At 33.2% G+C, this 23,796-nt stretch overlaps 1 protein-coding gene across 1 annotated transcript in view; it reads right to left on the bottom strand.

Moving 5' to 3' along the window:
• The window catches only part of Corin (corin serine peptidase), a 211,602-nt gene that overhangs the window by 80,745 nt on the left and 107,061 nt on the right, over nucleotides 1-23,796 (bottom strand). The window contains exons 3-7 of the mRNA XM_072545549.1: nucleotides 18,760-18,931; nucleotides 13,174-13,884; nucleotides 12,987-13,113; nucleotides 2,127-2,462; nucleotides 1,422-1,574 (exon numbers count right to left, since the gene is read on the bottom strand). Coding sequence (XP_072401650.1) covers nucleotides 1,422-1,574; nucleotides 2,127-2,462; nucleotides 12,987-13,113; nucleotides 13,174-13,884; nucleotides 18,760-18,931 — 1,499 coding nt within the window. The remainder of the gene's footprint in view (nucleotides 1-1,421; nucleotides 1,575-2,126; nucleotides 2,463-12,986; nucleotides 13,114-13,173; nucleotides 13,885-18,759; nucleotides 18,932-23,796) is intronic.

Raw genomic sequence — 23,796 nt, 5'->3', positions numbered from 1 at the left:
TCGAAGATTACTCTATATATTTCCTGTTGTTTCATCATCATCACTGGCTCGACAACCCTTTTTGGGTCTTGGCCAGTTTCAGGATCCTTCTCCATTCTGATCTGTTTCGTGCTTTTTTCTCCAGTTTTTATTTTTAAGTTTGTTATATCATTTTCTATTTGTTCTAAGTATCTCAGTTTCGGTCTTCCTCTTGTTCTTTTTCCTACTGGCATCTGTTTGAATATTTTGTTTGGTATTTCGCCTTCTTCCATTCTTTCTACATGTCCTATCCAACGCAGCCGTCCTATTTTAATGAATGTTATAATATCCGGATCCTGGTATATTTTATATAGTTCAGAGTTGTATCTTCTTCGCCATATTCCGTTTTCTTTTGTGCCCTTATATATATGTCGCAAGATTTTTCTTTCGAAGGTGGCTAACAACGTTTCCTCTCTTTTAGTGAGTGTCCAGGTTTCTGAGCCATATGTGAGTACCGGTCTTATTAGGTATATATATATATATATATATATATATATATATATATATATATATATATACCTGAATTCAAGAAATATGCTGTCGACGAAATGGCTCGTGGAAATAACATAATTGTACATCGCCTCCTCCCTTATCATTGTGAGCTGAACATTATCGAGCTTATATGGGCTCAAATAAAAACAAGTGGCATGAGAAAACTTAAGTCTTAAAGTGGATGAGGTGAAATATGTCACACCTGCTTCTTGCAAAAATTGTATAAGCTGCACTGTAAAAGAAGAAGATAGAATCAGGGATTTAGAGGGAGTGGAGATTTCGGTTGAACCATTAATTTATCAATGTAAATAGTAGTGAGCGCGATACCTCTATTTTGTTAAAATGTGTTTCAAACTAAAATACGTTTTATCTACATAACTCCAACATACTGAGCTCTTTTCAAAAAGTTAAAGTCCCGTATCATATTACATGATAATATTAAGATTAATTTTTAAAATTTACTGCAACAGTGTGAACGATACGCTACTGTATTCTAAACTACGAAATCAATGAGCAATTTATCTCTCTCCATCTTATTGCAACGTTTATCCTCTATTTCTTTCTACCGGTCATAAGAACATGAAGTTGTCATGTATGACTTTTACATATAATATTATCGTACTTTCAGATATTTTCTATATATATATATATATATATATATATATATATATATATATATATATATATATATATAAATCTTGTATATAAATATAATATACATAAATATTGATGTTACTAAATACATTTTATTAGATACCTTAAAGAATACCAAACGATCATCAATCCATAATCATTTTATTGAATATGAATGATTAAGATATAAAATACTAGAATACTACTGCCTACAAATTTGATTCTCAAGTATAAACAGATATCTAAACTAGTCTGGACATAATAACTTTTTTACTTACCAGGCCTCGCTGCCTGCTGTTTGGCCAATTTGACTTCATAGTGTCCAACACACTGGCTTGGGTTTGCAGATTCGGGAAAGAGCTCACAGTCAAGATAGTCAGGTAAAGCCAGTCCAAATACGTCTAAGAAAAATCCACAGCGCCGTTTAGTTTCTGCAACAAATTTACAAGATGTAAGTATTATTACCACCAATAAAATAATTGGGCCTAACTTAAATATGAAAATAGGGAAGGAAGTAATTGGTAAACGAAAAAGTGGAGAAAATGAAGATGAATGATAAATGGAATTTCAAGGCAGCTAGGTATTTAAAAAATATGTGAATAAATAAACGGACGTTCATATGATATTTATTGATCTCAAGAACGGGTATTATAGGATGTCTTTAAATGTTCTGTTTTGGACACCATAAAAAAAGTAGGTCCTGGTGAGTATGTGAATGCTGTGAGAAATATGTATGAAGGAGTAAAAACTAGTATTAAAAGATATGTATGAGAGGTTTATAAATTTAATGTTAGTACAAAACTCAGTGCTGTAGTGAAAAATACTTATTCCAATTAGTACCAAATTCGGTAACAAGTACATTTCTCGGTGTTTAAATAGATTTAGATGGTGGGAACAACTCAAAAGGAAGTAGAGCAATGCATTGAATAGTTGCGAAAGGGGTTTAAAACTTGTTTACCGAATATAAGTTATAAAAAACTTACCCATACACAAACTTCTACACGGCCGGACGACACCACCAGTTGGACCACATTTGGGCACGAAGAGTGAGCAGAGGAAAAGCGCAGCTAAATCATAGCACTTCACATCGACCACGGCGTCATACACTTCAAGTTCTTGCTCGGCGTCCCTTTGTCCGAAATGTCCGATATAATTCGGAAATACGGTGAAGTTATATGGTATTTTGTGTTGCTTACAGAATTGGACAATTACAGGTAAGCAAATCCCAGGTGCTGGGTTATCACTCTTTTTCTCCACGATTATGGGAGTGGTGCTGACGTTCAGTGATTTGTTGATAACTTTTACTGATGTTGGATATGCTATAGGGAACATAAAAGGTTTAATAAGGTATATTATTCTTTATTATATCTTTTTAATTTTTAAAATATATACACTTTATTTGCTATTGAGCGAGAATAAGAAACGTCTATTATATATATAAAAAATGACCATAAAGTTAATAGTATAGATATTTGTAATAATAATGATTAATTACGGTAACAGTTAATCGAATTCTGCGAACAGCAATCTCTGAAAATCCTAAACAGATTCTACCCACAAAAACAAACATAAGTATCCATGGGTCCAACCAACAAGAAACACAAAGTCTGTTATAGATTTCGTTGTCACAAAACAAGAAACACACACACACACAAGTAAAAGACGAGAGTTTTAGGAGGACCGGAGTGCGGAACTGACCACTATATGGTAAGATCAAAATGTTTCCTATAGTATCGACCGTGACCACTACACTTAAATCAAAACCAACCAGCACAATCAAAACCGCTGGAAACGAATCTATCTAAAATATTGATGAAGAGCAAAATATCTCAATATCGTTTTTATACAGTGCTAGTCAAAAGTTAGTTCCCCTCTCGTATATTTTGAACGGTTATTGTTATAATCATGTAATTTGGAGGGAGGTAATAAACAGACGTAGGCTTCTCAACTAGTCATAACAGGTGACGTAATAGTGACAGATGACGTTACAACACCACTGTGACAGATAATTTTAAATGGGACCTTATGGCAAGTGATACATCGTTTGAATGGTATCAAAAATACCTATTTAGTCATAATAATTTTGTTTAAGTTTAAGCTCATTTTGATAAATAAATTAAATAAATACTAAAATTGTGGCTTCTCATTTAATTAATAAATATTTAACAACCAGTTCTTATAGTAAGTGTTCAAAATGTGCTCCATCTACTTTCTGACAGTAATTGCGATGTGTCGGGGGAAATTGCCCTACATTCTTCAACAATTCGTTGTTTCAAAATGTCAATATTGTCGGGTGCTGTAGCGTAAACTTTAGATTTCAAGTATCTCCACAGAAAAAAGTCTAATGGTGTGAGGTCCGGTGACCAAGCTGGCCATTCTATCGTACCTCGTCTCAATCCATCTACCACGATATTCCTCATCTAGGTAGCGTCTTACTGCACCATAATGGTGTGCAGGAGCACCATCTTGTTAAAACGTTATTTCCAAGTTGTCGAATTCATCTGGATTATCCTCCATAATTTCAAGTATTAACGGTTTAATTGCATTTTGTAACATCTCCAGATACATTTCACCGGTTAAGTTAGTATTGAGAAAAACAGGCCCAACTATGTGGTTTCCCAAAATACCTGTCCAAACATTTATCTTTTTTGGAACTTGAGTATGTGTTTCACAAAAGACAAGAGGATTTGTGTCACTCCAATACCTCATATTGTGTGTGTTAACATTTCCATTGAGAGAAAAAGTACTTTCGTCACTAAAACAAATTGTTTTTATGTAATCGGGCTGTTGGTTAATCTTATTGGACATATTTTTACAGAATTCTAGTTTTCGGTCGGGGTCATCATCTGAAAGTTGGTGCACAATTTTTAATTTGTATGGATGAAATTTGTTTTTAGTCAACACTCGGTGTTTTATGTCTTTTGACCGATACCATAGATAGATGCAACTTGGGCTGTAGAAGAAGTAGGGTTCACTACCATTTCTGTAATTGTGTCAATCCTTTTGTCATCACTAATTGTTGGTCGACCAGATCATCTTGAACACTACCTGTTTGTTTAAAATTCCGAAGAAGCTTCCTCAAATAAGCTCTCGATGTAGGACGATCGAGGTACCTCTCATTAAAAAGACGTTCCAGTACGTATCATTCTGCCTTTGTAAAAATTTAAACGCTTCGCTAAACAATAATTAAACTAAATATTAACTAAGAACAACTAACTAAAAACATCTTGACTAAACTTGAATTGACTAAACTAAGCAAAAATAGAAACTAAATATTCTAAATAATAACTAATAAAATAAATAATAAAATAACTAAATATAAACGCGTTTGCAAACTAAAAACAACTAGAAAATTGACAAACGTCAACTTTTTTGACAAATAACCAAAGGCGAACGTTAGAATTTTTATTAATTAAATGCCAAACTCCAAACAAAATTAGTATAATTGAATAGGTATAATATTAAAATATTAAATATTAAAATAATGGTAGTTTCGCATTTAATTAATAAATATTCTAACGTTCGCCTCCGGGTTAATTGTGAAAAAAGTTGACGTTGACGTAAAAACAATTATAGAATTGAAAAACGTCAACTTTTTGACAAGTAACCAGAGTTGGGGGTTTTATTATTTATTTATTAAATGCGAAACATTGCATTTATTAATTAAATGCGTATTTATTTAATTTATTCATCAAAATGAGCATAAACTCAAATAAAATTAGTATGGTTGAATAGATATTTTTAATACTAAAACGAGATGACATATGTAAAAGAAAAAATGGATTTCGTGCTGGCGGATCCTGAATGAAAAAAAGTTAAGCCCACAACCTTTTAACTCATATAATCTTTATAGATCTGACAAAGACATATGATAGTGTATCACTTTAAAATGCTCTGGGTAGCAATGGATAAACAAGGAATAAATAAAACACATATAAAAGCTGCTTTATAAAAATATCACAGTAAACCTTAAAATTGGAAACATATTAACTAGAGAAATTCGCCTTACAGCGGCTACAGCTCCGGATCGCTGGATGACAGAGGAGTGTCTGGTTTAGCAGTAGGCGTTCAGCGTAGACTCGGCGACCAGAGGTCATTTTAAAGTACCTCGGGAACTATTGTCGGGAGTACGAAGAACCCTGCACTAAGGTCAATCAGGCGGCGTCCTGAACTGAGATGTCTTTTGAAGATTCCAGACCCCCCCTCTATAAAGACGAAAAAAAATCTCATTTCTGATGCATATGTTATTATTGGTCATACACTGGGTTTATAACTTCTGACGGTTTTAATCTTCTAATCCTGCGATTCGAATACCAAATAAAGGTAATAGCCAGTTTTATATTTTTTCTTATTATTTAAATATTTTTATTTCGGCACGTTTATCCTGCAATGACCAGTTCATTGTTTATTTAATATTAAGGTACGCCTAAGTAATGGGAACTTCAAACATATTTATTTCGCTCTCTCTCAATACCAAATAAAGTTTAGATAATGCTGATGACAAATATAAATTATGAATAAACTTAAACCAAAATACTAATTTTATATTTTATACTTATATTATATATTTTATATTATATCTCAGTTTTTATATTTCAGTTATATATATAAGAAATTTTTTATATGTTTTTTTATATAGTCTGGATACCACTTATGGAATAAAATTGTTTGTGTCATCACAATAGAAAATTATAAAAAACGCTGAAATCCGTCATGTGTGCTTTTTAAACATACATTTAAATGCACAGGGTGATTCTCGTAAGTGTAGCATACTCTGGCATTAAATGTGCGATTTTTAAACATACATTTATATGTAGAGGGTGATTTACACAAGTCTAGCATAGTCCATCAGCTTATTTTTAATGAAACACCTTGTAAATTTTTATATTGTTAAAAGTTTCTTAACAACCTGATCTCAACCTCAACGAACTATATTATATGGACCTTTTATGAAAAGACAAGGTGAAATTTTGAAATAATGTATATTTTTCGTCAAGACATTAAATACATACCATTTTAAAATAAAGAACTTATCAGCTTTCATACGTGCGATTAACTTTCAAAACCCCCTCATTTTAAAGGTAATTGTTTCAGTTTTCAAAATTTTTTTGCAAAATTACTTTATCTTTATTAATAAATAAGTCATACCAATTAAACATTTCACTATAAAGTTGCGAATTAATGTGTTTAAATAAGCTTTAAACAAATTAAGTTTAAATATAAGAGCATTAAAAAAAATTATAGAAAATTATAGTTAAAAATTTCGTTAAAATGTCCTTCCCCTCTCAGTACCGAGTCATTTGCCTACCTTCCATTTGCCATTCCCACAATATCGACCAACCATCTAAGTTTCTTAGTCGTGACGATCTGGCTAATTTCTAGTTGTCCGTACAGCTCTCCGATCTCTGCATTTGTTCGTCTCCTCTAAACGTCCTCATAGTCTTTTACTCCTCTACTTCTTATGACACAGGTGAGTACTTTACATGTTACATCTAGAAGAGTGATACCCCTGTAGTTTTGGCACACTGCTCTATCTCCCTTTTTATGAATGAAACATATTACTGCCTCTCTCCATACTTCCGTCATTTGCTCTCGCTCCCAGATTTTCATCAACAGTGCTACATATCCGCGTAATAAGTTCATCTCCCCCAAACTTGATTAGTTCTGCAGGAATACCATTACTGTCTGCACTTTTATTATTTTTCATGCTCTATATGGTTTCTCTTATTTCTTCTACAAGTGGGAGTCTCGATTGTGTCCGCCGTGTCCTTAACTTCCCCTATCATTTCCAGTTATTCTTCATCATTTCCATCCGGTTATTTATTAAACAGCTCTTTGAAATGTTCTTGCCATTTATCTAGCTTTCTCTGTTTATCTCGTATTAGATGCTCTTCTTTTCTTTTGTAGTGATTCTGTTTTCTTGCGTCTTGGTCACTGCTTCTTTCTCCTCGTAGTAAAAGTTTTCACATTTTTATGATTGTAATATTCTTAAATTTCTTGAAGCTTTTTATACTTATGCCCCGTTTTCTTCCTCCTACACTCTTTTTTGTGTGTCTTTTCTCTGCTCCATATTCATTTCTATTTTCATCACTTGGTTTGTCCATATATTTTAGTATTGCCTCGTTTCATTTGTTAAGGCTTTTCTTGCAATCGGCGTCAAACCATTCTTTATCTCTCCTCTTCTTTACTTGACCTAATCGCTTTTGAACTGCGGTTATATAGCTTCTTCTATTATTCCTCACTCAATTTCGATCTCACCTTGATTTTCACTTTAAAATAGTTTTGCTGTCACGTCTGCCTAGAAGTTATCAGCAGTGTCTTTGTTCCTTAGTTTGGCAACGTCATATTTTTATACAATATTCTCTGTTCTTTGACCTTAAGGATAGTTTCTCTTAAGTTTGTGATTATTAGTATGTAATCGGAATCCGCATCTGCCCCTCTATAACTTCTAATACAGGGACGTGTTCGATTTGGTTGCGTGTTTTATCATCTGGAGCAATCCATGTTTTTTTGTGGATTTTCTTGTGATTGAAGTAAGTACTCACAATTCTCAAGTTGTTCTCTAGCGCAAAGACGACCAACAATTCCTTATTCTTGGTGCATTATTTATGTTTGCTTTTACCTTTCGTAGTTTTTTGGTACATCTCTTCATTTTTCACCTTAGCATTTAAATCACCTATTACAATTTTAATATTATATTTTGGAATTTGATTATATATAAGTACTACTATATACTATAGAATTCCTGTTTTACACTATGGTCTTTATTCTCTGAAGGCGCATGCATATTTATTAAACGTAATTTTCTAGTTTTACCTCTTAGTCTCAGCCTACAAATCCGTTCAGATAATGGCTCAAACTCCACTATGGCGCTTTATAACTAGTCATTCATTATAAAACATTCGGTCTTTCCCACCACTACTGAAAAAGCTGTAGTTGTCTATCATTGTTACACTAGTTCCATTTTGTTACATTTCTTTCATTGCCAGGATATCAACTTTGTATTGTTTCATCAATGATACTATATGTTAAAAGGCGACTGCTTCATAAGTACTTCTCATGTTCCAGTAACCTATCAAAATTTCACTAAAAAGTTGGGAATTAATTTGTTTATAAGAGATTTAAACAAAATGCATAGCAAGCTATAAACTTTAAAAATCTGGCTATGGAAGTTATAGAACAACTCAAAACGAATATTTTAAGCTTAATGTTTCTGGTCGAATAATATTTCTAATTGTTTCAATACATACTATAAAAGGTATTAAAATTGGAGTTCCTTGTGGAACTAAATGTGCTAATTTCGTAAATGTTAATTGTTGACCAAGATATGGAACTTTTAATATCGAACTCTGAGGCACACGATACTTTATTATTATAAATAATAAAGTTATAGCAGTTTATAGTTGGAATTTTTGTTAAAAAGTGTTGAATTAATTTGTTTATAAGAGTTTCAAACAAAACTGAGCCATAAACGTTGGCAGTTTGATTAATGGAAGTTATAGAACAATTCAAAACGAACATTTTAAGCTTTGGTAAATATTTCTATATTCATTTTTTGGCGAGATATTGAAAATTGATTTACGCGCGCCCTCATTCGCTGTGAACCTACCGTGCGCCTTGGAGGGCATTACTAAAACTGCCATATATTGGTCCAAAATTAACATAGAAACGTTTACCAAAGCTTAAAATGTTCGTTTTAGGGTTTTCTATAACTTCCATTAGCCAGATTAGTTTACTTCTTAATTTTGTTTAAATCTCTTATAAACAAATTAATTTCATCTTTTTAGTGACATTAATAATGTTTAATTGCTATAATTTTTTTTACTAATCAATATAAAGTAATTTTGCTGTTAAATAAAAATTTTTTAAAGCTGAAACAATTACCTTTAAAATAAGGGGGTTTTGAAAGTTAATAGAACGTATGAAAGCTTAGTTATACTTGGAAAAGCCTCATCCAATGCCTATATATAAGTTTACCAAAGGCATTTTGTTTATATTTTCAAAAGGAACAATTTTCATTTTGGTAAAATTAAATATCTCTAATAATTTAGGAGATACAATCATTTAAGCAATTAAATTCTTAATAAGAAATTATCTGACATGTTTCCAGCCTGTAACCGTCGAAAAATCGAATATATGCACCAAAAAATATAATAAAACGTCAAGGTATCGAGGGGGCATAAAACTGCATACCTACTCAATCCTATATATTGTCTCAAAGTGACTTGTCTGTACAGGGTAAATGCACAACATCGATGCCATACTTCTTTGCAAACTTGTATTAAAATAAACGTCACTTCTTACTACTTAGCCTAACTAATCTTTTGTGTTGAAGGTAGCTTAAGTACTAATGCCCACTAACGACCTTGCCTGGCTTCCTTCTGTCAGTGGTTCTCAAACATAAATAATATTTGCTACAACATACTTAAGTTAAATTAAAATAAAACAGAAATTAAGAAATGCCTTTTATTTATGTCATACAAGCAGTTTGTTTTTAATTCTACAGTATGTGCTAGCGATACAAACCATTTGTTTATAGATTTAAATAAAATCGAATAAAATAAAACTAAAATATAAAGAAACATTTTATTTATTGTATTGTTCCGTTTAAAAGTAAAGGGGGAAGGACTTTGAAAAACCGCACTGTATATGTTGGCAGTAACAAAACGTAGAAATATCCGAAAATAAAACTAATAAATAAGTTAAAAATAAAAGAAGTCATTGTATTTAATTTCGTGTGTAAGTAATCGTAATTGTACATCATTATATTTAGTTCCTTTTTCTGTCAATCGCTGTCACATTTAGTTTCTGCTTCACTATCATCATCACCATTATTATCGTCACTATCATCACTTTTTCCGTTATTTATATTTATAATAATTGGTTCGATATCATCTAACAAATTGTCAATTTCCCACATTTTTTTTCTGTAGCTATTACGTGGTTTACGTAGTTTTACCATTTCTCTGGCGTAATGACCTGGTACGCTGCTGTAATTAAATTTCGCATTTCGTCTTCTTTAAAATTCACGTTGCGTCCAGCTATATACCGTTTCTCTTCACTCCAAACCATTTCGATGGGATTGAGTTCACAGTGATAGGATGGGAGCATCAGAATCTTTACATTGCGCTTTTTGGCAATATCTTCTACTATGTACCTGTCATATTTTGCTTTGAAGGCCTTGACTACATCAAGTAACTCGCATTTTAGGTAGTCTTCTTCAAAAAATAGGTCCTTTAACAGAAACCATTCTTGAATATCTTTTTTTTAGTGTTGAACTGTTGGGAATTTGTTCTGACTTTCTGCTGTGATAGGAGGCATTGTCCATTACTACAACAGTTCTTTCTGGCAAATTTAGCATTAGTTATTTTCAAACCAATCTTCGAAGGTCGGTCCATCCATTTCGTCGTGGTAGTCCTGAGTATTTTTCTTTGCCAAAAACGTGAGCTCTGCTCCATCAACAAATCCACTGGTAGATCCTGCGTGCAATAAAACGAACCGTGCACCACGAGCTGTTGGAGCTTTTAATCCTGTTGTCAGACCACGAACAAAAGCATCGCGATGAGATGTAATTGTTTTATCAACCCATTCTTTTTTGAAACTGTGAAAATTTCTGGTTTTTCAATCAAAATTGAATATCTGCCACGTTTTATAAACACAAAATCCATATCACTCAGCAAGCGATGTAGCGTGGCCCGTGAAAAGTTGGGCAAAGTTTCGTCGACATTTACAACAGCTAATATGGTGTTTATTGTTGGTGGTATATTGTCACGAAAAAATTGATGAACTATGCTACGAATTTGGCCCCTGACACCTTAATCGTACTTGTTGTCACGAGAATTACCAGCCTTTCGCTTCTTGGGCCTGCTCTTTGGAGATTGTAATCCAGCAGATGATGACTATTCCTGTCGTATGCGAAACAGAGTCTTTTCGCAAACACCACTCATTTCTGACACTTTCTTAATTACACTTAATACAGAATCGTTGTTATCCTAATTAAGATGATAATTACTAATATTCATTAGTATCCGCTTCTCTAAAAGTTTCAGAGCTTTTCCACGTTTCCATTGAACAAATTTCTCAAATTTTGCGGTAAAAATTCGGCGTCAAATATAACAATAGTCAACAACAGAAAATAACAATAATTGCCAACAGCAAATAACAACAACAGCCACCAACAAATAATAACAATAACAAAACAGTAAAAGTATATCCAAGATGGTAAAAATAATCGTAACTCGAATATGTTTACGCGCTCCGAAGAACAAATAAACACTAATTAAGGCCCTGGATGTATAAGGCTTTTAAACATTTTCTGTACAAGAATTACTCTAATTGATTCTTAATTACTGAATAACTTAGAAGAAAGTATTTGCAGTTGATATTAACCAAAATTACAAATTCCTTAGACATGGCAGTAATTAGCACCGCAGGGACATAAATAATATTTTAAATTTGGCAGTTAGTAGAAATTACCGGAATTATTTTAAACTTTGAAACAAATGTTTATTTAATGCACATTTTATTATACTACTGCTACTAATAAAAGAGTAAAGTTGATAAGTTACTATTAGAAACAAATAATGTATAGTATTATGTAAAATTATTAGCAAACGATATTTGTAAATTACATAAAATTGTACGTGAGGACTTGTTGAGAACTCCTGGTTTATTCCGTTTATTTTAAAAGACAGGCAATAGAGAACGCCATCGCTCACTGCATACAACTGGCAACATCTTGGCGAAATTTCCATAAGGTTAGCATTGCATATCTTACCCTGTACAGACTAGTCACTTTGAGACAAAGTATAGACTCCTAGACTATAGTATATGAACATAATACATAATAAAGTTTTTTAAGATCAGGTTGTTTATGGGGTTTTAAAAACATAAAAATATAGAGGCTGTTTCATTAAATTTAAAGAAGATGGACTAGATGCTAGACTTGCGTGAATCACCCTGTAAATTTGTGTTTGAAAAGTACACATTTGAATTTAAAAGTTTACGTATTCCAGCTTTATTTATAATTTTTTAACGTAAGGACACAAACAATGATATTCTATAAGTGGTTTTCAGACTGTATAATTTCAAAACTTCACCCTATATTAATCATAAAAACCCGACAGGATATAGTTCGTTAAGATTAAATTGTTAAAAAGCTTTTTAAAATGTAAAAATATACAAGGTGTTTCATTAAAAATAAAGATTATGGACTATGCTAGACTTGCGTAATCACCTTGTATATTTAAATTGATCTCTAAAAAGCACAAATTCACACACTGTATAAACCATTTTCGTATTTCTCTGGGATATTTATATTTTTAATTATATTATTTTTAATGATCAAATTGTGTCTCTTTGCGATATTATTATTAAAAGCCTAAAAGGTACAATCTAAAACCAGAAATAAGAAGGTATATGCAATAAACTATTTATAATAAATTTTTATTTTTGTTATATAAATAACACTGGTTATTCATTTTTTATAAATGATATGAAAAAAGTATAGTAAGTTTATTTATTTAGTTACTATTTAAGCTGAAAATACTTATATATTAGTCGAGGCATCACATATAAGAGCCCAAACGAATACTGCCGTTTCTGAGTCTAGTCATTTGAGAGACTACAAATTTTCAACAAGTAAATTAATGCTGGACCTCGCATCATTTCTGTCAACCACTGACCAGTGATTGACGGAAACAATATGATGTGACTTCTACGAATACGTCTTTGTGGCTTTTTATAATATCAGCCCCTGTTAAAGACGAAACGTTGGGTATTTTCAACACTCCAATAACTTTAACTGTAACTAATACAATAAAGTAGTGAATGAAAATATTTACCCTTAAAATAAGCCGCCATACCGGCGCCAATAGCAAAGAGAGCTATAGCGTTGATGACTAATTGAGCAAATCTAAATTTAAGCCTATGGGTATAAACTGATGATGGACGCCTCATGTCTCGAATGATCTGAAATTAACCAATTACAAAATTAATTTGGTGTAATTTTTTATAATAATTTATATTTACTCTATGATGTAGAGACATGTTGGAACCATTGTGGAATCTTACAATGGTCTGTAAACTGGCAGGCGTAGATGCACTCTTGGTTATCATGGAATTTCCATTAGGATCTTCTTCCGGGGTTTTGGCTTTAGGAAGCAGGCCCCCGTTTTGTTGTTTAACTGGAGTTTTTGGAGGTAGTAGAGGAGTCTCCATAGTTTTAGTAGTGTAGCTCGGAGAAGACGTTTGACTAAAGCTGTCACTGGATACACTAGAGTCTTGTCTAATGGAGACTTTTCCCTGCGGATGTTGTCCTTGAACCTTGTTTGGGGGATTAGTTTTATGCGCTTTAGGAGCTGGAGGGGGTGGTCCTACGGGTGCGGGAGGTAGTTTATTGGATTGCTGGGTCTTATTACTATCTAAATTAAAAGTAGGTGGCTTGCAGTTTTGTTTAGAACAGGCATTTCGGTTAACATCAAGCCGTCGGTTAATATTACTGGTATCATTGGATAGCTGGCGAGTAGGTGGTTTGGGTTTGGATTCTGAAAAAATTGTTGGTAGTGCACGGCATTTCGGAGTTGGTGGTAGCGGCGGAGGTTCTGATGGCTTTGTATGTGCTGTTATTTTTACCTGGTTATGAGGAATCTTATTCGTATTGGTAGCCGTGGTTGAATTTGTTGTAACTGGCAAAGTTCTTTTTGGTACTGGCGGTGGACGTATGGGCATTTGTGCCTGGACCTGTAAAATTTGAAATTTTACTTATTACTTTATTATATAAGATCAGAACAAGATAAATAAAATTACAAGCAAACAATAGAGAAAAAACTAGTAACAGAACATAGACTAATAATGGCAGAAATGCTGATAGAAATTGATATAGGAGAACACAGATATGAATATTATAAAATAGTAAGCATTACGATACATGGAACAGAAAAGGGGTCATACATATTAACAAAAGCAGTGATACCCAGAGGGTAGCAGGGTTACCTGCCGTGGAACAAAAACTGACACCTGGCAGTAAGTATAAAATGCACACCCATGAAAATGGAGATTATTAATTTATGTTTAGGGTCACTGTGTCTATTAATGAAAACATTTTGCGTTTCTATTACAAGGTGACGAACCTCGGTCGAGAAACTATCGGCTATCGACAACAACTGTATGCCGAATTTTGCAGGGAGTACCCAGAGATTCAAGTATATGAACAGCGAATAGCAGATCAATACCGGGATAGACCTTGAAGAAGTCGGAGACAGAATGCTGTCTCCGACTTCTTCAAGCAATGTAGCCTTCCTTAAATTATTTTAAAGTGTTTGTTTGTCTATTTGTAGTGTAGTGTAATGTACAATTATATGTTTATGACATCTTGTTCTTGCCGGATAGGCCACAATTGACGAAATGCCCCTGAAGATGATCTAGGGATCGAAAGTACTTGGGCAAGATTTAATTAAACTGTGCTCGATATATGCCTTTTATCTGATCAAAGTTCATTTATTCGAGCATTCAACCTTATATTTATCCATAATGAAATCCCTAATGAGCAGATTTCTGAGCCCCTCATACAAGAAACTCAACTTGTTAATACGCAGTAGGATAACAACAAGTTGCACGATAGCCTGGTAAGAGAAATGGCATGTGCCGTACAAGAGTTTAATGGTACAAACCCACTTAGCAGACCACCGCTACCAAAAATAAACTCTCGTAAGAAACTAGGTGCGCTGTTACAAATTATGAACATTGAAGTCCTACCCAATTATATCGTGGAAGCCCATACATTAGAATATTTGCATATGCTGATTTACTGTGCAGCAACAGCAATTGCTAATGTTATGGGCATTAAGATCAGAACACGACGGCGAACTAATATCGGAAGGACTGAAAACAGAATTGCACCCTGGGGAAAAAGACTGTTGAGGAAAATTGAATTATTGCGCAGGGATATTGGACAAATTACAGAATACATCCGAGGAGGAAAAAGTCAAAAAGTAATTAAAAGAACTGAAGAAATAATTCTGAACACTACAAGACACTCACAACATAATCCAGAAAACAACACGGCCTAGACACATTAAAACAAAAACTCTCCGTTTATTCAGGTCGCCTAAGGAGATACAAAGTTAGCAACAACCGTAAATGCGACAATATACTTTTTGAGAATGCAGAGAAGGCTTTCTATAGAAAACTGAATTCCACTGTAGAAAATGTAAGTAAATCCTACCCAAGCCAAGAAGAAATTCATGAGTTTTGGGGAAACCAACTTTCGACGCCAGCTACTCATAACAACAATGCTGGATGGATTGAAGACACGACGAACAACTGTCAACACTACAGGAATATTCCTTACGAGCCTTTCACCACTGAAAAAGTCTCGAACATTATCAAAGAGCTTCATAACTGGAAATCTCCTTGACCAGACGGAGTTCAAAACTTCTGGCTAAAGAAGTTTTGAAGCGTTCATGAGCTTTTAACAGTATTGATTAATAATATTATTTCTAATTCACAGGAAATACCATCATTTCTTACTCAGGGAACCACTTATCTAATATCGAAGGATCAAAATAACACCCAAAATCCAGCCAAGTACCGCCCAATTACTTGTCTTCTAACTTTGTACAAATTGGTCACATCCTGTGTGGCCCAGTGTATCTACCAACACTGTGATCTGAACAATATCATAGAGCCTCAATAGAAAGGATGCGCTAAGGGCTCCATGGGCTGCAAAGAATAACTTATAATCGACTCAGTCATTTCTAACCAGGCATACACCAAAAAAAGAAACCTTTTTACTGCCTTCATTGACTACAAGAAGGCTTTTGATTCAGTACCGCATGAATGGCTTATAGACATATTGAAAATATATAAAGTCGATGATAATCTCGTGACCTTTTTGAAGCATATAATGGCAGAGTGGAAGACTAAAATTCACCTTCAAATACCTGGTGAAACCAATATCAAAACTGAAAATATCCCTATTAACCGGGGCCTTTTCCAGGGAGACTCGTTGAGTCCACTTTGGTTCTGCTTAGCGATGAACCCACTATCTCAGCTGCTGAACTCCGCTGACTCAGGATTTAGCATCAAAAATAACAACACTGTTTTGGCGAAGCTTAATCATCTGTTGTATATGGATGATTTGAAATTAATGGCTTCCACTCGAAACCACCTATATCAGATGTTAAAAACTGTAGAAACTTTCTCAAATGATATTAGTATGCATTTTGGACTAGACAAGTGCCGTATACTAAATATAGTCAGAGGAAAGGTTCAGCCCGGAGGTTTCGATATGCAAGATGGCCAAAACATCGAGGCAATGGGTGAAAATGATATGATACAAATATCTCGGAGTACAGCAAGCGCGAAAAATTTACCATAAGCTAATGAAAACCGAACTAACTTCCGAGTTCGTACGAAGAGTAAGACAACTAAGTCGGTCATATCTTAATTGTAAAAATTTGTTTAAGGCATTAAATACATACGCCTGTTCCGCGCTGAGCTACTCATTTGGTATTATAAAGTGGTCAAAAACGGATATAGAGAGTCTTCAGCGGAAAATAAGAACACTTCTCACAAAGGCGCAAAAACACCATCCACGCAGTGCAGTAGAGAGAATAACATTACCGCGATATCAAGGGGAAAGAAGACTTATGGACATAGGTGAGCAATTGGATAAACAGGTTGCTAATTTAACAACTTATTTTCAGGTGCAGGCTGAGATATCTACCTTACATCGAGCAATTTGCACAGTAGATGATACAACGCCGCTAAAACTGAGGGAACAAGAAATGCGCATAAACCAATGCACATAAACCATCTGACTAAGCAAGAAAAAACGCGCACCTGGATGAGTAAACCTCTGCATGGGCGACATCTCAATGAGATCAGCCAAGAATATGTCGACAATACAGCGTCGAACTATTGGTTGACATCAGGAAAGATGTTTCCCGAGACTGAGGGCTTTCTACTTGCCATTCAGGTTGAGGTTAGTCCAACTAAAAATTACCTGAAATATATTGTTAAAGATCCTCAAGTCCAAAATGACAAATGCCGATATGAATGCCAAGCCCAAGAAACCATTCAAAATCTTACCGGGAGCTGCCAGGCGTTTGTCGAAACTGATTATAAAGAACGCCATAACTCAGTAGGAAACATTATCCACCAAGAACTAGCTGACAAACTTGGACTTCTCAAAACCGATCATCTTCCTTATTATCAATATGTTCCTGACAGAATGCTTGAAAATGACAACTACAAGCTAGACTGGGACAGCACTGTGCTCACAGACCAACCAGTGGCACATAATGGACCAGATCTCATACTAGTTAATAAACTTCCCAGGCAAACAACACTTATTGGTGTGGCGATACGTAACACCAATAATTTGCGTGTTAAATACAACGAAAAGATCGCCAAGTATAGAGATCTAAAAATACAAATCAGGACACAATGGAGAATGGAAAGTACTCAGACAGTACCTATTATTCTATCTACTACTGGTGTTATTCCCAAAAACCTCCTGGCGAACATCAAACAGCTGGGTCTAAATGAACATCTTTATAAGGCCATGCAGAAAGCTGTAATCCTCGCGACATCCAGATGTGTACGAAAATTTTTGGGAGATTCTCCAGGAAAGCAAGTCACCTAGGGCTCGATAACACGGAAAAGTGACACCAGAGCTCAATCCTTTTGATACCGTAGGTATCTGGGATGAGTGAATTTTCTCCTTAGAGGGAGTGTGAGCCGTATGGCTAAATCTGGATAAGAATAATAATTCAAGAAATATTGAAACGTATAGATTTGATTTTCAAATAAAAAATTAATTTTTGTAAAATTTATTGGTAGAACATATTATTTATAACTATAATACATAACTATTTAAGTTGCTTATTATTTCATAGCCTTTTCTACAAGTAATAAGAAGAGACAAGTAAAATTTTGCAAAATAAATATTTGTTTTAAATAGTTTAAACAAATTATTTGGGTAAATAAACAATTCACAAATTACCTAAGTGCATCTTCATGATCTATGCCACGAGGTATCCCGAATTAAAAAAAACATCAATGTTCGTTGATTAAAACCGGGCATATTGTGACTTTTAATTTGAATTTATTAACTCAGTATTTGAAATAGTAAAATCGTTTCGCTTTATCTTTGGCGGTTCATTTGGCTCATTTTTAAATGAATCGTTTTTAGTTTTTTTTTCTAAACTTGAATTTTTAGTCTTTCAAATAGTTCTGTTTTAAATTGCTTATTAGTTATAAACAAAGCTCCGGTAAATGTTTGGAAAAAAGGGCTAACTCGGAATTTAAGGGTTACAGGCCATTATAATTTTTTGAATTCGTGTAAAAATGTCAACATAACCAATACAAACAAATTACTTTCCTACATGTTATTGCGAATAACAACGATTTATTCGTTATAGGATTTAATTTGCTAATATTGAAAGTTAGTTACTAATATTGAATTATTAGACAATGTCTACTTTGTTATTATTTTGATAAAAATCACTGGCTAGAAAACTAACTCAACATCCCCGGTAATATTATCTTTCGGAAACAAAATAGCGCGAAAGCGAGCATTCAATACATATTAATTTGTGGATAAACACGTACTGTTGCCGTGTGTTTCGCATGTTCTTCTGTGGTTGAGTAGGCATGTGCAGAATGTCTTCTGGCATAGATATTAGAGTTGACAGCAGCTAGAGTGAGTGACGTCGGTTGCAAAGCTGAATGATCTCTATCGAGAATATCCAATAAAGCACTCTCATTAGCCAGGCTTCCCCATCTGTAACAAAAACAAGCTGCTCAGATTGTCTGCTAAATATAACGGAACGTGTAGACAAAATTAATATAGCGACCAAGTTTCGATCCTACTTTTTATTTTTAAATGGATTTACATTATACTATTTGTCGAATCGACTAGGTATATTTAATCAGTTTTTTATAGTCAATGATACAATATAAAGATGCATCCAATATAAAGTCTTGTCGATGAATTATTAAATAAACGTTAACGATTTAGTTTCGTTTCTTAATATTCATTCAAAGTATAATAAAAATTTATATTTGAATAAAAAGTACAATATTAGTCCTGAGATCAGAGATATATCAGAAATGATAGAAGTAATAGGAACGCCTCTGCAAGTACATATATGCACTTGCAGAGGCAGAAATTATTAGAAGACCGAAGAAAGACAAGAATATATACGTGCAATATTGTCTGATTATATATAACAGACAAATATATTGCATATTTTACTTTCGATCTTTATTTTTCTTTTCTTAAAAACACTTTTTGTGATTAATATTGCTACACTTCTAAGAACCAAATAAATTACAGATTTTATGTATAACTTAAACGGAAATATTAAAACATTTTTTTGCTAAACTGTTTATTTAGAAAATGCAACATCAACTAAATTTAAACGTAAAAAACGCAACGTAACAATTTATTTTTTAATATGAACCAGGAGAATTGTATAATCCACAAGATGAATCCCCAAGCAAAGGGCTGAATCTAACAGATCATAGCGTAAAAACTATCTAGCAGATACACCTTGTACGGATACACTTACAGTCGCCACCAAATTATTGTAGAATTTATTATCTGCATGTCATTATGAAGTCGTTTTTACTTGATGGGGTTAGTAACAAAAGCAGGTAGCAGATATAACCATAACTAAATAGTCCTTTGTGTTGATCTATTTGTTTATGGTAGATCTCTCGAAACTTAACGACACCACTCAAATACAAACGACGTTGCAGTAAGCTTGAGATAAGGTTTTCTGCAATAATTTGTTGTCAACATAAACTCATCACCAATTACATAATATAATTATTGCACTCGCAGATCTGGAAATTGTACGAAGTGACTAATTTTTACATTATGGATAGTTACGGTGTAAGAGCGGAAGGACGTCTGTAAGACCATAGAAGTGGAGGTTTTTGGATAAATATTAACCGCAGTTTTATTAATCTTGTAACGAAATATTTTGCCTACCACATAGGGTATTACTATGGGGGGGTTGAAAATTGGGGACAGAAGTTACTGGGGGTGGAGATAGGGCAAGCAAAATAAACGATACTTATGCGAACAGCACTCAGGGTTTATTCGGATTAGCTGGGTAGTTGATAAGTTGAATGGCAAGGGGTTGGATTGGGGCAACTACAAAAATGAAACAAAGGGGTACTTAATTAATGTCAAAAATAATAAAACGAGCTGTCATATGTCAACACTAAAGTTAAAACAGAACAATCAAAATGACAGTTAACCACGTCCTAAGACATATATTTTTAATTATTATAAATTCTTTACAAATCCTTACGAAAGCAATTATTATTATTAGAAAAAAATGTCTATCGTTACTTTAAAATTTAAAACAAAAAAGTTCTTAAAAATCCTTTGCTTAACTTGGTATAAACAAAACACTAAACGGGAATATTTATTTAAAACGGAGTATCGAGCGGCTTAACGATCAAAGAATACTGAGGAAATAACCATCTGTGAAATAATAAACAAACTCTAAAATTGTTTATAATCGACCTCGGGAAGCAATCAATATCAACGCAAAGATGATTGAAAATACTTAACTTGTACGATAGGAAACAAAAATACATGGAAATTGTTCTTCGATGTTTTAATACATATACGAGGAGATTTAAATATATACCAGAGAATTTAGAAATGCTACAATCTAAATATTTAATTTTGTATGTACCTCAAAATATTTTTAAAATGTACTGACAAAAATTAAAACTTGCATTAAATGACAAGCATATTGTTTATTCCTTTATAACGGTGTGAATTTTCAGGCCAAAGAAAAATGGAGATCAGAAAAATATGGGAAGCAGACCAATTTCTTGGCTGAAAAATTTAAGAGAATGGCATACTTGTACCTTAAAACAACTCTTTAGAGCAGTTGCTTTGAAAGTTACTCCCTGTAATGGTCATAATCCTCCGTAATAGCGCTTGAAGAATTAAAATATTTGGATCCTGTTTACTTCTGCTCTGAGGAGCTAGTTAAATCTGCAGTTAAACCATTCTCTGAGATTTTCCCGCTAGAAAGAAAAACAAATTTTCTTTAAAATGATCTATTGTAGCTGGTCCTGGGATTACTTTTAAGAAAGAGATGGTTCATAAAGTTTTCTATTTTTTTTGCTTCCTTTTTTTTGATATATTTTTGTAAAAAAAATATTTCTCAGTTTAAAGGTGGCATTGTGCTAGAAAATTTAATTTTGAACAACTTTTCTATAGATATATACGTACGAAAAGTGCATATAATTCGAGTTAAAAATAAATACTGAAAAAGGGGCTAATTCACCCTTTCTCAAAAACGCACTCATTTAAATGGTAGCACTCCCCGGTTTTTGCATATTTGGGGATCCATTGACCATATTAAACAATAAAACCTCATTAACGTTGTAGTTCCTTTCTAAAGTAGATAATCAATAGGGTGTTATTCCATTTTATATCAACACGATCTAAATAGTGGCAATAATGATAGAAATAATAATACGATTAAATTCAAGTTAGTATTTTTTTTTCGTTTTATTAAACATATTGTTGATTAAGAAGTGAATATTTCGTGTAACGGTGAATATTCTTACTTTATAACGCGATGTCTCTTAGCGCGTGTATTTAAATTGAGTATAATTTATATAATTAGAACCAGAAATTTATGGTCACGTCTTTCTCATGGTTAATTTCCTCTCATGTTTTACTAATGATGTGATAAAGTTTATCAAAAAAAAACGTGTTTTAGCTCGTGGACCTAACAATATGGTACATTATGTAAATACAAGTAGTGATAAGTATTATTAGAAAAATAAAATTTTATTATTGTTTGATCCATTTAGCCACTATAAATTGGACGGCGTTACGAATCACTAGACAAAGCGCCAAAAATTGATTTTGAGATATTTGACTTCAAAGTTTTCACTCTATTAAAATTCAGTATATGTTACAATAGTCGTAATTTTTTGTTTTCGAAGACAGTTTTTTATGTTTTCTCTAAGTGCGAAATATTAACTTGCTAATGTTGAAGAAAAACTAAAAAAAAATAAAAAGGCTTTTGGTCGAGTTACGATTTTTACCACATTGTGTAATTGTGTTATACATCAATAGACCAAGCGACATGGAGGTCGTTTGGTCTAGTGATGCGTTACATAAATATCACTTTTAGTGAATGATTAGTAGGCTAAGCACAAGTAGGAAAACATAGCTCACAAGCTATGTTTTCTTTTTGGGTATGAAAATAAAAGTCATTGTTTTGAATATTTTATATTACTTAAGAAATCAAAATATAAAGAATAGAAAATAGAAAAACAAAACTTGAACTCAGTATTAACAGTAGGTACAATTTTCTGAATATTATGAATATAGTAAATAAACATTACTCATCTTGTATGCCAAAGTCTAAGTCTCCATCAAATTCGTCAATGTCATCTTCTACTGTATTGTTACTGAAAAGGGGGCGATATAGAGGTTTTGCATCGTTTGGTATTAGGTGCATTAAAGATCTTAAGTCGTTAAGCTTAGGCACAGAAAGTGGATTGCCTGTGGGCCAAAGAGGAATCAAGTGGTTACTTATGGATTGCATTGCAACTTTTTGAAGCTTCTTGTGAAGATCTACTTCAATTTCAATTTCATTTTCTCTTATTTTAAGCCAGCTTACCTTACTGTTTTCTATGTCTGATTTACGGTTTGTAATCATAGTTTTTTAACTTCTTTGTTCCAACGAATTCTTATTTTTTCATTCTGTGAACTACTAGTGGGTTCTTTTTACGGGATTTCTTCATCAAGTTTAGGTAATCATCAACGGTATATAAACGTTCAATATCTCCAAAATCACTATCATTGGGTAAAAAACTATGACTAGGAAAGAGGTAGCGTAATGTAATTTTTTCAATGGTAGAATGAGTTTCCAAAATCGTTTTCAGAATCAAAACTATTTTGATGTTGCGGTTTTGGCCGCCACAAAAGTCTGACCACAAAATTACATGTTTTGCAACATTTTCTTCAATGTGTTTCTTAAGACCACTACCTACTTCCTGGGGTGCCCGACCAGGTTCACCTTCTATCCAAACATAACAATGACCTTTGGTATTCTTGCCACTATGGATGCCAAGGTTGGAAATAATTGACGCTTATAATATACGATATTGGTTGGAATTCTCGAAAGGGGAAGAGTTTTTTCTAAATCAAAACAAAAGGTTTCCATTTCTGGTTGATCGTTGCTCATCTTCATGTCTAGCTTTCTTCTAGATTGTGCATTTTCAGCTTCTAAATGCACATTTTTTTCTTCCTTTAACTTGCTCAATTTTTCGTTATCTATGCAATTTTTAATTTTTAATTCGAAACAATCCCATCTACTACAAGTATCTTTTTTCAACATTTTTCTTTACAGATTAAATCGTGTTAAAAATATTTTTTTGTAAAACGAAAATTTAACAGGGTCATTGTCTGCTTCTTTAATATACAATTCATGCATTTTACTTAATGTTGTGTCTTCTGTTAGGTATTCTCTTTTTGTGTTAGCTCTTATGTAATGTGATTTATACTTAGGGAATTTCGTTATGTGCTCAATTACTTTTTGTACACAATTATCGTTAATTTTATTATGACCTCCACTTTGACCACGACAATCTCGA

The sequence above is a fragment of the Diabrotica undecimpunctata genome, chromosome 10 (assembly GCF_040954645.1).
Source record: "Diabrotica undecimpunctata isolate CICGRU chromosome 10, icDiaUnde3, whole genome shotgun sequence".
Taxonomy (NCBI): Eukaryota; Metazoa; Arthropoda; class Insecta; order Coleoptera; family Chrysomelidae; genus Diabrotica; species Diabrotica undecimpunctata.
Note: the sequence above shows the minus strand (reverse complement) of the source record. Positions and strands in the feature narration are given on the sequence as shown.